We start from the raw sequence: 15111 nt of genomic DNA on the forward strand, positions 1-15111 counted from the left end.
AAAACTTAACACATTACCCAAATGAGATGATCTATTCTATAAAATGCCTTTTGGACAACTTGCTGTTTAAAAAGTTTAAATAATGATCCCTCTATTATTTAATTCATATTAGTGAATTTCAACAGTGATTAAACTTTTCATCAAGTAAACCCAAATCTTAAAAGTAATGAATTTTAGAATTAACAAAAAAAACACAAAATCTAAAGTCATATTCATTCGTTGTACTGCCACTCTTTAATAATGTTTCAGAACACTAAAAATGTCACAAAGTTCTAGGGCTTTTATGTCGTGCAGAGCACAAGAAACACTTAGCAACAGCAAATATTTTTACAGTGCCAAAATAGATTCTTACAAATATCTGCAAAGTTCATTCTTACGGTACCTTGTAGTTTTGTACTTGATAAGACAGTTTACATAGATGAAAAATTAAAATAGAGCTTTTATGTTAGAAATACAATAGTACATAATTTAGCCCTTGCTAAAGGTATTCAGTAAGAAAGTGGAGATATTTTTATTCCCAGGTAACTGACAGTCTCCTGATTCTCTCTCTACTACTGCTTCTTCCTCTGTCATGAGGACGCTTGTCTTTTGAGCTGTCTCTGTATCTGTCTGTGCCACGGCTTCTGTTGTTACTTCCTCGATGCTGCTCTTCACTGGGACTTCGAGGTGGCCCCTTCCTAATTTCTCTCTGCTTGGAACGACTGCGACTTCGGCTTCTTTTTCTCCTCCCGTCCCTGCTCCTGCTCCTGCTGCTCCTCTCGGCTCTGATTTCAGACCCTTTCCGTTCTGGACTATGGTTATGGTGTCTGGCCTTCCTGTCAGAATCAGAATGACCCCTTTTGTTAGAACTCTCTTGTCTGAAGAAGCTAGGCTTTTCCTTAGGTTTCTCTTTGTTACTGTGACTGCCAGAAGGCTCATCATAAAGTTTACTCTTCTTAGATGTGTGCTTCTCCTCAGAATCACTGTTGCTTTTCTTAGGACATTTATTTTTCTTTTTTTTCTTCTTTTGTATTTTTTTACCATTTCTGTCACTCTCACTCTCACTGCTGCTTTCTGAACTCTCACTGGAGGAAGAGGAGGAGGAAGAAGAGGAGGAGGAGGAGGGAGAGGAGGAAGAAGAGGAAGAAGAGGATGGAGATTTGCTTTTATGCTTTTTGTGTTTGCTTCTGCTCTTCTGAAGCTTTTTCTTTTTTCTATCTCTTTTCTTTTTCTTTTTCTTCTTCTCAAGTCGATCTAATTTCCTGTTATTGAGAAATACAGCAATAAATTTTGTAAAAATATTCCTTTTACTGACAAGCATTACATATTTTTGGTTTTGGGTTACTCCTGATGGTGCTTTGGGGAACCACGGAGTGCCAGGGACTGTACCTGGGACTCCCTCTGAACTATCTCACCAGTCTATAGGCATGATATCTTGAACAGACTACATATTCTCTGAGCTGCTGTTAAAAGTGATATAAAAATATAAATATAGCATGCTTCTGTTTAATAATTTTCTTTCCTTTAACCTAGGAATAACCTTTTCCTAGGTTATTCAAGTCATGTTTACATTAATTTCAAATACAGGGTAAATACATTAAGACAATTCACTGTATATTTTTTAATAGCAATGATTATTTTATTTATTTTTTTGCAATGATTATTAAAAAAAAACATTCTTAGTGCACAAAGAGACAGTGCAGGGGCTCCTGCCTTGCATTTGACCAATTCAGCTTTGGTTCTTGGCACTACATATAGTCCCCTGAGTATAGAGCAGGAGTAAGCCCTGAGCATTTTATTAGGGTGTAGCCCCCAAATAAAAACAAAAAAATCCTGTGTCAGAAGTAAAAATGATATAGGATAAATGGTTATCCTACCCTAAATAACTGCTTGTAATATTAGATGTATCTACTGAAAACAAGTATATAAGGTAATCAAGTGAAAAACTAATTTTATGTCTGCACTATTTAATTTTTGGGTTTTGGGTCATACCTGATTGTGCTTGAGAGTCCACATGGCGCCATGGACTGAATCTGGGGCTCCTGCGTGCACAGCCTGCTCTCGGGCCCTTGAGCCACAGTCCTGGCCCCAAATGGACTCTTTCACAGTATGGAAATAGCAACAGAACTCAAGAGTATACGCTCCAGAAAATTTGAAAAAGAAGACACTGTATACTTGTAATGTACTTTTGTTATCATGTAAAACAATCACATTCCAGCTTCCAACAAGTGCTTAAATTTATAATTTATTAGGCTATCCCAATTATTTTAAGGTACTATGAATTTTTACATTCTCAAGAGAATAACTTGGTAGTTATTCTGAAATGGAACTGTCTTCACTGGGTTTTGTTTAATTTTTCTCAAAATGCCTAATATTGAAAACAGCGTGAGCTCCCTCTATTGGGCTCAGCCGACATTTCTTGGAATATTTAATTTACAGATGATCTTAACAAGATAATCTTTACCAGGATTCATATTCATCTTAAATTTAAGCATTCTTTTAGCACTGCTCATTTTGTAAAATATCAAAAGATTAATACATGACCCACAATGCTTCCTAAGAACAAACTGTACTGTACAAAGACATCCCAATTATGGAAAGTAAAATCTACAAATAACTATTTCTAAATTAATGTTTTGAAATGTACACTGATTTTGGGATATTATTTGAGGATATTTGTTTTTATATTATTGAAAGAAAGACAAATTTGTATTATTATAGTTGAAAAGTAAATCAATGAATGTGAGGCAGGGTTTGGGATCTTCATGCGCTTTAATATTAAAGTACAATTCTAAGATGAAACAGAAAGGGGAGTCGAATTGATTAGATCTACTTTTTAATTACCTGAGAAGCTTCTGTTTCTGTTTGGTTGTTAGAGATTTTAAGAATTCAACTTCTGGATCTTCTTCACCCTCACTTGCAACATATTCCTGAGTCAACAAAAATAACACCAAGTTGCTAGATTATAAGACAAATGAGTTCTCAAACAAGAAAGAAAACATTACAAGTACAAATTTTGTCTCAGGAAAATAGTGTAGCTGAGTATAACATTTTATTTAGATTGGGAAAGGTGGGCAACTAAAACACCATTTGCCGGCTGCCTGCCAAGAAGAACTGCACTAAGAATTTTGCACTAAGAATCAACATAAAAGACTTTATGGGGGTTTGTGTTGGGGACTAAACCCAGGATCTCAGACATTTCTGCAAGGTATACTCAGATCTGTTGCCAAGCTATACCCCGGATTATTCTGACACTATTAACCAACTTTAAAAGGAAGGCGACAATAGAGAAATATAATTTACAGCATGACTTCTACTCTCCACCTCTTGAGTTTAAATTTAAATACTCAACAATTTAAATATTTTATTTAATGAAATGGCATGATCACAAACTTTTATAGAAGAGTCAAAACGTTCATGATCTTAGCCTTTATAATTTCTGCGGTCACATTTCAAGTCTATGATTATCAAGCACATATAAAAATTATCACACAGGAACAATTATATGATTACAGAGGATACAGAATAATTCCTAACAGTGTTTGGAAAGTAATGTGTCTCAGGCACCACAGTTTATGTCATCAGGAGTCTGGGTTTTTATCTCAGCTCTGTGTCTAACGAGTCACAAGGCCTTGGAAAAAAAACACCTAAATTTTCTAGATTCGATTCCTTATTTAATAAAATAACTGGTTTGCATTAAGAAATTTACAACCCATCAAAACCCCACCCATTTCCTGGATCTATGTACACTTCAATAAATTAAGCTAAAAAATACTTTCTGTAATTTTTAAGGGTTTGTTTTTAAATGCTTCTTCCCAATGATTCTACTTAATGTCACTTTAGGGAAGAGTTAACAGAAAAGGAAAAATAAGAACCTTAGCACCAGTTCAGTTGGTAGAGAACATATTCACATAAACCCCAAGGAATAGTTTCATTTATTAAAATAAGGTTTGAAAAACAATTTCTCATTTAGGTTAAAATAATAAAGAAGCAAAATAAAAATTCACTTTAGGCACTTTCTTTGCTCTATCTTGCTTTCCTATGGATATATGCATATTGGAAAACATTAAGTAGCAATTCACAAGCAATCACATTTAGATTTATAGACATTTTCAGCTTACTGATAAAAAGATCATTACCTGTGATGGATCATTTGCGGTCAAGTTTCTCCCCAGTACATTTCGTTTCAGTGCAAACCCACTGTTTCTCATCTCCGCTATTAGCTCCGAGGGGTGCATCGATGGCCCTGTTCACAAAAATCACAGTTTGAATGTATCATTTATATCTCTCTACCTTTCTCGGACTCCACAGTAGGAATGCAGTTGAAGCTTTGTTAAGTAAAATCACAGCTAAATCAACTCAATAATCTTCTGCTGAGCAAATAATCAGATATGATTTTCTAAAACAGCAGTCTGGAGATTCAGAATAGAAAATAATTGCATTTTTCTTTACGTGCTAGGGGATTCTCTTCTTATGTAACTTTGTCATATTGGAAAAGATACATTTGGGTGTGATCAGCTTGGCAGCTTTTAGTATAAAAATCAAAGCAAAATAATAAAAAAAACTACAATTACAATGAAACTTTGTGTAGCTTTTTCTAATTCAATTAAAAAAATACTTTTAAAGGTAGTAAGCAACTGATTAGTTTACAAATTCTTCACCCTCATTTTTCAAACATCAATAGTCAAAAACATTGTCACATTGTTCCTAATGATCTATGAACACACAGGCATGCTCTGGTTAGCCATGAAGTATTTTAGTTTATTATGTAATACACACATTTTGAAATATCTACCTATTTGGGATTAGTGACAAGTAATTTTTGGATGGCTCTAGTGTGTATGTGTGTTACACTGTCTACAATTTGCTGTTTCCACTTTTGAAAAATCAAACTGAAAAGCAAGTTTGTTTCATTATAGTGTGTACCAGAGCATAAATAGTATGTACTAAATATAATCAATTAAGAAAAATGTCAGTCTCCATCCTGCAAATGTTATTAAGTTATACAGGTAGGAGAAACTCTTCCCTACTTCTTTTACATATTCTAGTTTCCTTTTATTTTTCCCTGCAGGTAACAAAAAATGACACTTTCGACTAGAGTGTTAGTACAGCAGGTAGGGTACTTGTTTTGAACGAAGCCAAACTGGATTTGATTCCCAGCACCTGGTATGGTCCCCTGAGCACTGCCAGGAATAATTCCTGAGTGGAGAGTTGGGAGTAAGACCTGAATACCACAAGGTGTGACTCCCACACAAACAAGACCAAAAAATCCCCAAAGCAACAAAAAACCCAGAAACTCCTGACATTACACACAGACTACTTAAAGTTTCTAGTCTAAGTCATCCACACTGGCCCAAATAAATAATAATGTCTGGAATATAAGTAAGAATAAATTCATCACAACATCTTAGAAGGTGGAGGTTAGAGAAACGTTTAGAAACTGATTCTCTAGTTTGCTGAGAAATATTTAATCTATTAACTTATTTTATTTTTTAACTGCCTATTGGTTTCTTATCAATTATTTGCATGTTCAACTACATTACCAAAAAGCAATAAAATCAGAACTATTTACTTGTCAATAGCATCTCTGGTAAAAAGTTTGTCTGGCAAAGTATAGTCAGTAAATATTTTTTTATTCGACTATGGGGTTTTACTATTCTATATTCATAATACCAAGAACTACAAAAAAGTTGACTTTAGGCACTAGTGAAATAATTGGGAAAAACTGTTTATTATTAAAGTAAGGGAGTAAGTTAAAAATCAATAAATGGAATACTGAAAAGAAAAGACCAACTTAATAAAAATGCAACAAAAACACGGTAAAAAGAGATCTCGATTTCATGGTATTAATATTTTAATATAAAGGATTAAAACTTTTCTTTTACATACACTGGCAATTATTATTATTTTTTTAGTTTTGATTTTAGGGCCAAACCTGGCAATGCTCAGGGGTTACTCTTGGCTCTATAGTCAAGATTAATCCTGGTGGTGCTCGAGGGACCATATGGGATGTCAGGGAGTGAACCTGGGTTAGCCATATGCAAGGTAAACACCCTCCCTGCTGTACAATCACTCCAGTCCTTGTTTACTTTTCTTAGGCCACACCCAGAAGTGCCCAGGGTTTGCTCATGGCTTTGTGTTTTGGGACAGCTCCCAATGGTGGCAGGGGTCAAACCCAAACCTTCTGTCTACACAGCATGAATTCAGTCCATTGAGATATCTCTTTGATCCTAGGGATTGCTTTTAATTATATTTTATTCAATTTGGTTAATACTGATACAAAATATTAAAATAAAAATTGAATTTTAAATACGAATACTGATTGTTCTTAAATGGCATGAAAGTGCTAATGTAATTATAGCTTTAAATTAATTATAGAATGTTCATTTTGGTGGACTTCTCGTTAGGAACATAATTTATAAAGTACAAAATATCTCTTCTGGAAGCTTCAAAACTAATTTTCTTGTCAACAACTTTTTTATATGTCAAACAAGTTCAAAAACAAACAAACTAAAATTTGAATGAAAGCCTCTCCAGTAAAGAAAAGGCCAAAGAGCTTGCCCAGTATGAGAGGTTACTAATTTCATCAGTTCTCATAAAAAGATGGGTAATTTTAATAAGATGTTTTAGAGAACATGCTTTTTCATTTTCAGTACAGTATTTCCAATTACTTCAAGAAAATAATCTCATCTTCTGACAGATGACAGTTTATGAAACAATCATCTAGTAATTTTTATTCTTTCCAAATCCCAACTGAGCTATAGTAATATGCTTAATATACACTTTACAAAGCAAGACTGTAAATATAGTTAAGGATCATGCAACAGTAATAAATAGTAACAGTACCAGTAACTATAACATTTTAATTATTTTATCATATATTTTCACAACTCAAAAATGCTTACTAGTAACTCCCCTCAAAATCCAGTCTTATGGTCAGAGAGATGGTATGGGGATTAAGGTGCTTGTCTTGCACCAGATCAATCTCTGGCATTACAATGTCTGCTGAGCACTACCACTAGTACCCTTGAGCACAGAGCCAGGAATATCCCCTGAGCACAACTGGGTGTGGCCCAACCCCTCCCCTCCAAAATATAGTTTTGTATAGTTATTTTTTTTCTTTTTGGGTCACACCTGGCGATGCACAGGGGTTATTCCTGGCTCATGCACTCAGGAATTATTCCTGATGGTGTTCAGGGAACCATATGGAATGCTGGGAATTGAACCCGGGTCTGCTGCATGCAAGGCAAATGCCCTACCTGTTGTGCTCCAGCCCCTCTTATATAGTTTTATAATTTGACCTTCTATCAGAAGTTCTGGGCTTACAAGATAGGACAAGTCAGGTTTAATTAAGATACATTTAGCAAGAAATCTTTATACTTTCCTGCTACTGTGACAGTGGCTATATACAGTAAAACTGACAGAAAGACTTCAGCTCTAAGAACTCAAAATTTAACTGACATAATAGATTAAACAGATTTGGTGGGAAAAAATAGGTTTTTACAAATATGTTCAAATGCAGAATGACTGAGCAATGCCTTAAAAATTTAAATTAGAAGAGCTAGAGATGAGGAATATTTGACCTGCTCTTAGATTTGCTCCTGCTGAAGAGTTCTAGAGAATTCAGGAAAAAGCATTCGTTCTAAAATGCAGGTGTGTGGGAGCTGCTTTCCAGATCATTTCAGCAGTGGCAGCCTAGGTTAAGTCTCCACAGCATAAAACCAATGATCCAACTGAGAAAAGTAGGTGCACCAAAAGTGTTTCCAACATTAATTAGTTTGGTCTGTTTTTTTGGGGGGAGGAGGAGGCTGCTGTGCTACGTACCAAAAATATCTGACTGTGGCCCTCAAATTTATACTTTTGATCAGACCAAAACCATTTTTAGTATGATGAAAGTTCATGTCTCAGAAAAGATTTCCAGAAGGCAAATTATATTGCATTTTGTTTGTAAAGGGTTGATTTAGATTATTCATTTTTACAGGAATAAGAAAAAGCAATGGGAGGTAAAACTATTTTATGTTCCCTATGGAAGTTGGAAAGTTCTGTTTATGAAAAGGGCTTGGCTAGTTTTATTTATTTTGTTTTTTTGGGGGTCACACCTGGCGATGCTCAGGGGTTACTCCTGGCTCATGCACTCAGGAATTACTCCTGGTGGTGCTTGGGGACCATATAGAATGCTGGGAATCAAACTTGGGTTGGCTACGAGCAAGGTGAACGCCTTACCCACTATGCTATCGCTCCAGCCCATTTTATTTATTTTTTAATTACTTTTTTTAGAGCATTACAAAGCTGTTCATGATTGGATTTGTTACACAGTATTCCAACACCCATCCCTTCACCAGTGTACATTTTCCAGCACCAGCGTCTTCAGGTTCCCTCCCACCATCACCCCCCCTTGCCCCTTTGGGCATGGTGGTTTGCAATACTAATATTGAAAGTTATGAAGAATATCCCTCACCTACAAAACTCTCAGATTTTGTGCAGTATGATCATTCAGACTTGGCTGCTTTTAAAATAGGGTGCCAGGAGTCCCATGAGAAGCCCCAACTAGCACAGAAGGCAGACAAATGCTATAGTCAGAGAAACTTGTGTCTCACTGCTAGCCCAAGGGATAGATGTATTTTCCATTTGGCATTCATCTTCCTGGTCTCAGGAGCAAAAGCACTTGCCTCTCAAACATGAGAAGAATTTGATTCCTGTGTCACCCACATTCACAAGGCACGGTCCCAGCCACTCTGCTATTTGGGACCCCAGGTGCTGCCTGCGACAAAGTCTGAGATCTCTGTCCTACTGCAGCCAGGTGTGGGCAAGCACTACAACAAGACTGGAGCACTGTGAGTAGAGTGGAACCCCTAGTTAGCATGGCAGCCAAGTGTGCAGCACTACAGTCTGATGATGTGTGTGACCCCTAATTATTGCCATTACAACAAAGGGAAGTGAGGGAAACAAAACAAAATTCAAATTAATCATTCCTTTCACAGAGAAACTGGGCTCCTACAATTCTGATACCCGGTGAGAGAAAAGAGGAGGCAGATGAACAGGCTGGCCAAGGCTGGCTAATGCCTTCCCATCCTCCCCCCAAAGTTAACCCACAAATTTCATTTATAGGATGCTGCTATTTGCTGGCTGGACCTAAATTCCTATTCCTAAGGTATACACAGTTTAAGCAGTTTGGTTTGCTATTATAGTGGTGATCCATTTTTTTTCTTCTTTTCATGATGTGTGTCTGTTTCATTAAACTTCATGCATACGGGCTAAAAGAAGGCATCCTATTGAATGGGAGAAAATATTTGCATACCATATATCAAATAAAGAGCTAACACCCAAGCTCAACAACAAAAAAAAATCACGCCATAAGAAACGGGGAGAGGTGAACAAATAATTTACTGAAGAGGATGTACAGAAGCAGATAGGAAAACGTGTTCATTGTCACTTATCAGGGAAACGCAAATTAAAATGACAATCAGGTGTCATTTCACACCAGTGGGAATGGCAGATACAAAAGGACTAGAAACAACTAGTATTGGAAGGGAGTGAGGGAATGATTCTCTGCTGGTAGGAACATTAAAACAATTGGTTCAACTTTCATGAAAACAGTGCAAAGATGTCTCAAAAAGTAACAACAGAATTTCCATATGATCCAGAGATTCTAATTTTTGGCATCTACCCTCCAAACACACAAACATTAATTCAAAAAGATAAATGCCTATAATAGGATATAGAAACAAGTCAAATATACAGTGACAGCACTCTCTCTCTCTCTCTAAATCTCTCTCTCTCTCTCTCTCTCTCTCTCTCTCTCTCTCTCTCTCACACACACACACACACACACACACACACACACAAAGAGGCATATTATGCAGCCATAAGATGAAATCATACATTTTGCTGCAATTTGGGTGGAACTGAAAAGCATCATTTTAAGTGAAAGAAGTAAGACGAAGAGGCTGGAATGATCCTACAGCAGGTAGGGAGTTTGCCTTACATGAGGCTGACTCCAGTTCAACCCCCACCAATCCATATGGTCCCCTGAGCATCACCAGGAGTGACTCCTGAGCATAAAGCCAGGAGTAAGACCTGAGCACTGCCAGGTGTAGCACCAAAACAAAACAAGAACAACAGAAAAGAAGTCAGAGGGAGAAGGATAAATACTGTATGATCTCACTCATCTGTGGAATACAGATAGATAAAACAAGGGAACGGGTGTGTCAAATGGTGGTAAGCCTTGCTCTCAGATCAGAATATTTACACTCTCGCTAATGAACTTAACAAGAAGTGGGGGGTTGGGATGGGGGGTAAGGGAGGTGAGGGGTGGGGAGTGGGGATGAATGAAGTCAACTAGAAGTAATGTTAGGACAATGGTGAAGGGTTTTGGGCACCCTGGTGCTGAAGGTGCAGTAATTTTGTACATCAGAACTATACATAACACTATTATAACCATGTCATCTAAACGCTAATAAAAAGAAACAAAAAAAAAACACTTTAACACATTCCACCTATCAATATATATTTTTTTTTTGGGTTTTTTTTTGGTCACACCTGGCGATGCACAGGGGTTACTCCTGGCTCTGCACTCAGGAATCACCCCCGGCGGTGCTCAGGGGACCATATGGGATGCTGGGATTTGAACCCGGGTCAGCCGCGTGCAAGGCAAACGCCCTACCCGCTGTGCTATCACTCCAGCCCCCTCCACCTATCAATATTATATGCAGATATATATATTTCTTTTGGCCACACCCAGCTGAGTTCCTGGCTCTGTGCTCAGGGATTACTTTGGTGGTGCTGGGGTAGGTAGGTGGGTGGGGGATCATATGCTGTGCCAGGGATTAAACATAGCTGGCTATGTGCTATCACCCTGGGCCCTTTCTGGAATTTCTTAACCTACCTCTTTGCCCTTTTCTCCTTATTGCTATTAATTTGTTAAAGAAACTGGGTCATTTTTTTTTTTGGAGAGTTCACCACATTTTGGATGCAGATTATCATTTAATATAATCTACCCTTTATATTTCATGTTGATAACTGGATCTATTACATTTTTAAAGGGTGGAGAGGGGAGCACTCCCAGAGGGGCTCTGAAGCTATGCAGTGCCAGGGATGAAACTCAAGGCCTCAAACATGAAAAGGTTTGTGCTCAAGCTTCTGAGCTCCATCCCTGGGCCTTGAATTTGTTCTTTCATACCATATGCATTAGGGGAATATACAGCCTTGCAAAATCTGGACTCAGGAAGATGACACCTGAAAGTTCAAAAATGCATTTCTCACTAATGAACCTGACAAAGAAAATGAAGATTAGACTGCAACGTGGTTTGTTCTTGCTCTAACCAAGTAGTTACTGTAGTCATGGAAACGATGGTATAGCCTTAAACATGTTTAAAAATAAGCGCCCAATCACCATAAATATGATGATCTCCATGAAAGTACAACCTTCTTTTTTTCTTTCCTAAAATGAAATAGACTCTCTCTAGTGCATAAGCCACTCCCTGTCACTAGATGGGAAAGGATGCTTAAGAGACAGTGCAGCTGAGAGGTGTAGGATCTAGATAACCATGGCTAGTGGGAATCGGCACAAAGTATTTTACACTTGTGTTTGATTTCTACATTACTTAATGTTTTTGCTTTTAAAAAGCTTATAAAAAGTTAATGTTTTTAAAAAAAAGATTGAAAAGGGGGCACAGCAGGAACACATAGCACAAGTCCCAGGGAAAAAGTGAACAAAGCTATTAATAAAGTGTGTGGGTGATTTTTATTTATACAGATGAGAATGTTTTATGTATGATTTTCTAAAGGTTATGCAAGAACCAATTGTACTGAATTGTAATAAAACTGCTCCATCCTGGGAATTTTCCCGACACACTGCCAGTTCATCTGAGTGGAGGCTGGAGACAATGGAGTTTTTTTTTACTGTCCTTACCCCAAGTTCATTCCCAAGACAGCTAATTTGATCTCTATTAAAATATACAACATGAAGGAAAGATTAGACCTTTCATTTCAGTCTACATTTCTGGAAAGTACATATAAGCAAACAAAGATGAAACTGCTCTTATTATGTACTAGTGAAAAACACTGCTTACCAAAGGCAAAAACCATTAAAGACATGCAACATATTTGAAAATGTCTTTAAATTCACATTTTCAACTTAATCTGGATGCAAACAGTTTACGGTAATTCATAAGTACAAAGTCAAGTCACAGTCCGAGAGGACAACGAAAACTATCTGCTGCTATCACTGTGAACTATTAGAAGTTTAGCACACAAGTGCTGGAGTGCTGGAGGAGACATCCACGGACAGCAGAAACATTATGTTGAGTCAGAGGAGACAGGAGACTACGCTGGTATGATTCCGTTAGAGAACAGGTAAAATGAACATCCGGGATCAGAAATGAGAAGAGTGGGTGGAGGAAGCTGGCTGGGAAGGAGAGAGGCTCTTCCCTAGGGTTATGGTTAAACTATACTCTAATTTTGCAGAGCTACACAAGAGCTGCATGTTTTACTTAAGAAAAATTCACATGCGCTACCTGGTTTATTTCTCAGCTTCCCTTGCCTGCATCAGCGCTGCAGTGACCAGCACCATACCCTGCACACTGCAAGGATGGGGTGCTCTCATGCAGGGCTGAGGCACAGGCTGAGGTGGGACTCTAAGCCAGGTGCTCACTCACATTCAGCCTGCAGTGCCAATGGGATCTGCATCCCTGGCCACACTGCCAAGTATCTTTGTTTATTTATTTATTTATTTTTTTGGTTTTTGGGTCACACCCGGCGATGCACAGAGGTTACTCCTGGCTCTTCACTCAGGAATTACCCCTGGCGGTGCTCAGGGGACCATATGGGATGCTGGGATTAGAACCCGGGTCGGCCGCGCGCAAGGCAAACGCCCTACCCACTGTGCTATCGCTCCAGCCCCACTGCCAAGTATCTTTGGTAGCTGTGTTTGCATGTGACCAGCAGAGGTGCTCCAAACACTCTGTGGGGATACCAGGGGTCTTTAATATGTCCTTGCAGGGACAGTGCTAGAGGGTAAGGGTGGGATGGGGGCACTAGGGATCAAACTCACACACTCAGGCGGGCAAGGTGGGGGCTTTTTGTTGCATTATCCCCATGTTCCCCTGGCCCTTTTTTTTAGTCTCTAGTGCTCAGGGTACCATATACTGCGGGGGATTAAATGCAGGGTTTCTGCATGCGGGCCTGCACTCCAGCCCTTTAAGCTAGCTCCCTGACTGCACATTTGGTATCTAGTTTTCTTTCACAGTAGCTCACTGTCACTGTCATCCTGCTGCTCATGGATTTGCTCAAGTGGGCACCAGTAATGTCTCCATTGTGAGACTTGTTACTGTTTTTGGCATATCGAATAAGCCACTGGTAGCTTGCCAGGCTCTGACGTGCAGGTGGGATATTCTTGGTAGCTTGCCAGGCTCTCCGAGAGGGGTGGAGGAATTGAATCCGGGTCGGCTGTGTGCAAGGCAAACGCCCTACCCGCTGCACTATCTAATTTACTTATTGACAAGTTATTTCTTTAGGGGCCAGAGTGATAGTATAGTGGGAAGGGTACTTGCCTTGCAAGTGGCCAACCTGGTTTCGATCCCTGGCACCCCATACGGTCACCATAAGCACTGCTAGGAGTGATCCCTAAACGTAGAGCCAGGAGCAAGCCCTGAGCACCACTAGATGTGGCCCCCAAACAAAAACAAATGATTTCTCTATTACTATAGTAATAAGGCAACACGGTTTGCAGCAGCAGTGTTAACGTTTATGGTAGAGATATATGGTTACTGCATCTCAGCTCCAAACCCCCGAGATGTCCTTATCACATGACACTTTATTTATTTTTCTGGCCAGTCCCAGCTGTACTCAGGGCTTACTCCTGGCTCTGAGCTCAGGGATCACACCTGGTGGGCTCAGGGAAACATATGGGGTGCTGGAGACCAAACACTGTCTGGCATGTGCAAGGCAAGTGACCTAAATGCCGTACTATTGCCCTGGCCCATCACAGGTTATGTTAAAGCAGTAAACAGTAACTAGTACATATCTGTTACATAAACTCCTGCCATTTAGTATATCTCTATGAAGGCTGCCCTGCATAGAGAATTTAGAAAGACTTTTTTTTTTTCTGAATACAGTTTTTAGTGGAACTTTATTTATTTATTTATTTTTGCTTTTTTGGGTCACACCCGGCTATGCTCAGGGGTTACTCCTGGCTTTTGCACTCAGGAATTATTCCTGGCGGTGCTCAGGGGACCATATGGGATGCTGGGAATGGAACCCGGGTAGGCCGTGTGCAAGGCAAACGCCCTACCTGCTGTGCTATCACTCCAGCTCCCCTACATGGAGAATTTAAATACATTACCCTGAGTACAGAAAAATCCTGTTTTAACAAGTCAGTGTGGAGGGCTGAGATCCCCGAATATGTGTGACCCTGAGTCTGATCCCAGCACCTCAAGGCCCCCGAGCACTGTCCCTGAGTCCCTGCAATGACTTGAGTGGCAGTAAGTATCTCTGTCATTCCTGGTGGGTTGTGAGGGTGCAAATTACCGAGGAACTCAAGATGAAAGCTGTGGCTCAGGATGGAACGGATGATGCCACAATAGATCAACCCTGTGATTAGAAGGTGGGATAGCTCCAGCCACATGACGAGACTAAGGCCAGTCACAAGACCCATGGTGCAAACACTCAGACCTATATAATTAAACCCTGATAAAGTTCCAGGTGGTTTGGGTGTGATTCCCTGGTTAATAGGACTGAAGCGCCAGGAGGTTCAGTCTAAACCCCATGGGAAGAGTACTCGAGTCATGTGATGCATGGAGGCACAAGCAAGTTTAACGGTCCGAAAATGTGAGGATCGTTTTATTTTGGGGCCACAAACTCAGCAATGCTCAGGAGCTTTTAATGACTCTGAGTTCTCAAGGGACCAAATGTGGTACGTGGGGTTCGAATCCAGCACAGATGCATGCAAGGCCAGTGCCTTAATCCCTGCACTCTCTCCCCAGTTCTGGAAATGTGAGGTTGAAGGCAAAGAAAGTTATATGCAAACAACTATGGTACGTAACATAGGACCTGTTCTGCAGGTAACAGAGAGACAAGAAGTGGACCCACGGTTTCCAAGGCTGGGAGAGACAAGGAACTGGGGGTGAGGGCTGA

At 39.3% G+C, this 15111-nt stretch overlaps 1 protein-coding gene across 2 annotated transcripts in view; it reads right to left on the minus strand.

Annotated features, from left to right (window-relative positions):
* Positions 1 to 211: 211 nt before the first annotated feature.
* Positions 212 to 15111, minus strand: part of CIR1 (corepressor interacting with RBPJ, CIR1) — a 34481-nt gene continuing 19581 nt past the window's right edge. For both annotated transcript variants that reach the window (XM_055119995.1, XM_004601360.2), the window contains 3 exons: positions 4119 to 4225; positions 2824 to 2909; positions 212 to 1241 (listed from right to left, as the gene is read on the minus strand). In XM_055119995.1, coding sequence (XP_054975970.1) covers positions 512 to 1241; positions 2824 to 2909; positions 4119 to 4225 — 923 coding nt within the window. In that variant the 3' untranslated portion in view covers positions 212 to 511. The remainder of the gene's footprint in view (positions 1242 to 2823; positions 2910 to 4118; positions 4226 to 15111) is intronic.

The sequence above is a fragment of the Sorex araneus genome, chromosome X (genome assembly GCF_027595985.1).
Source record: "Sorex araneus isolate mSorAra2 chromosome X, mSorAra2.pri, whole genome shotgun sequence".
Classification (NCBI taxonomy): domain Eukaryota; kingdom Metazoa; phylum Chordata; class Mammalia; order Eulipotyphla; family Soricidae; genus Sorex; species Sorex araneus.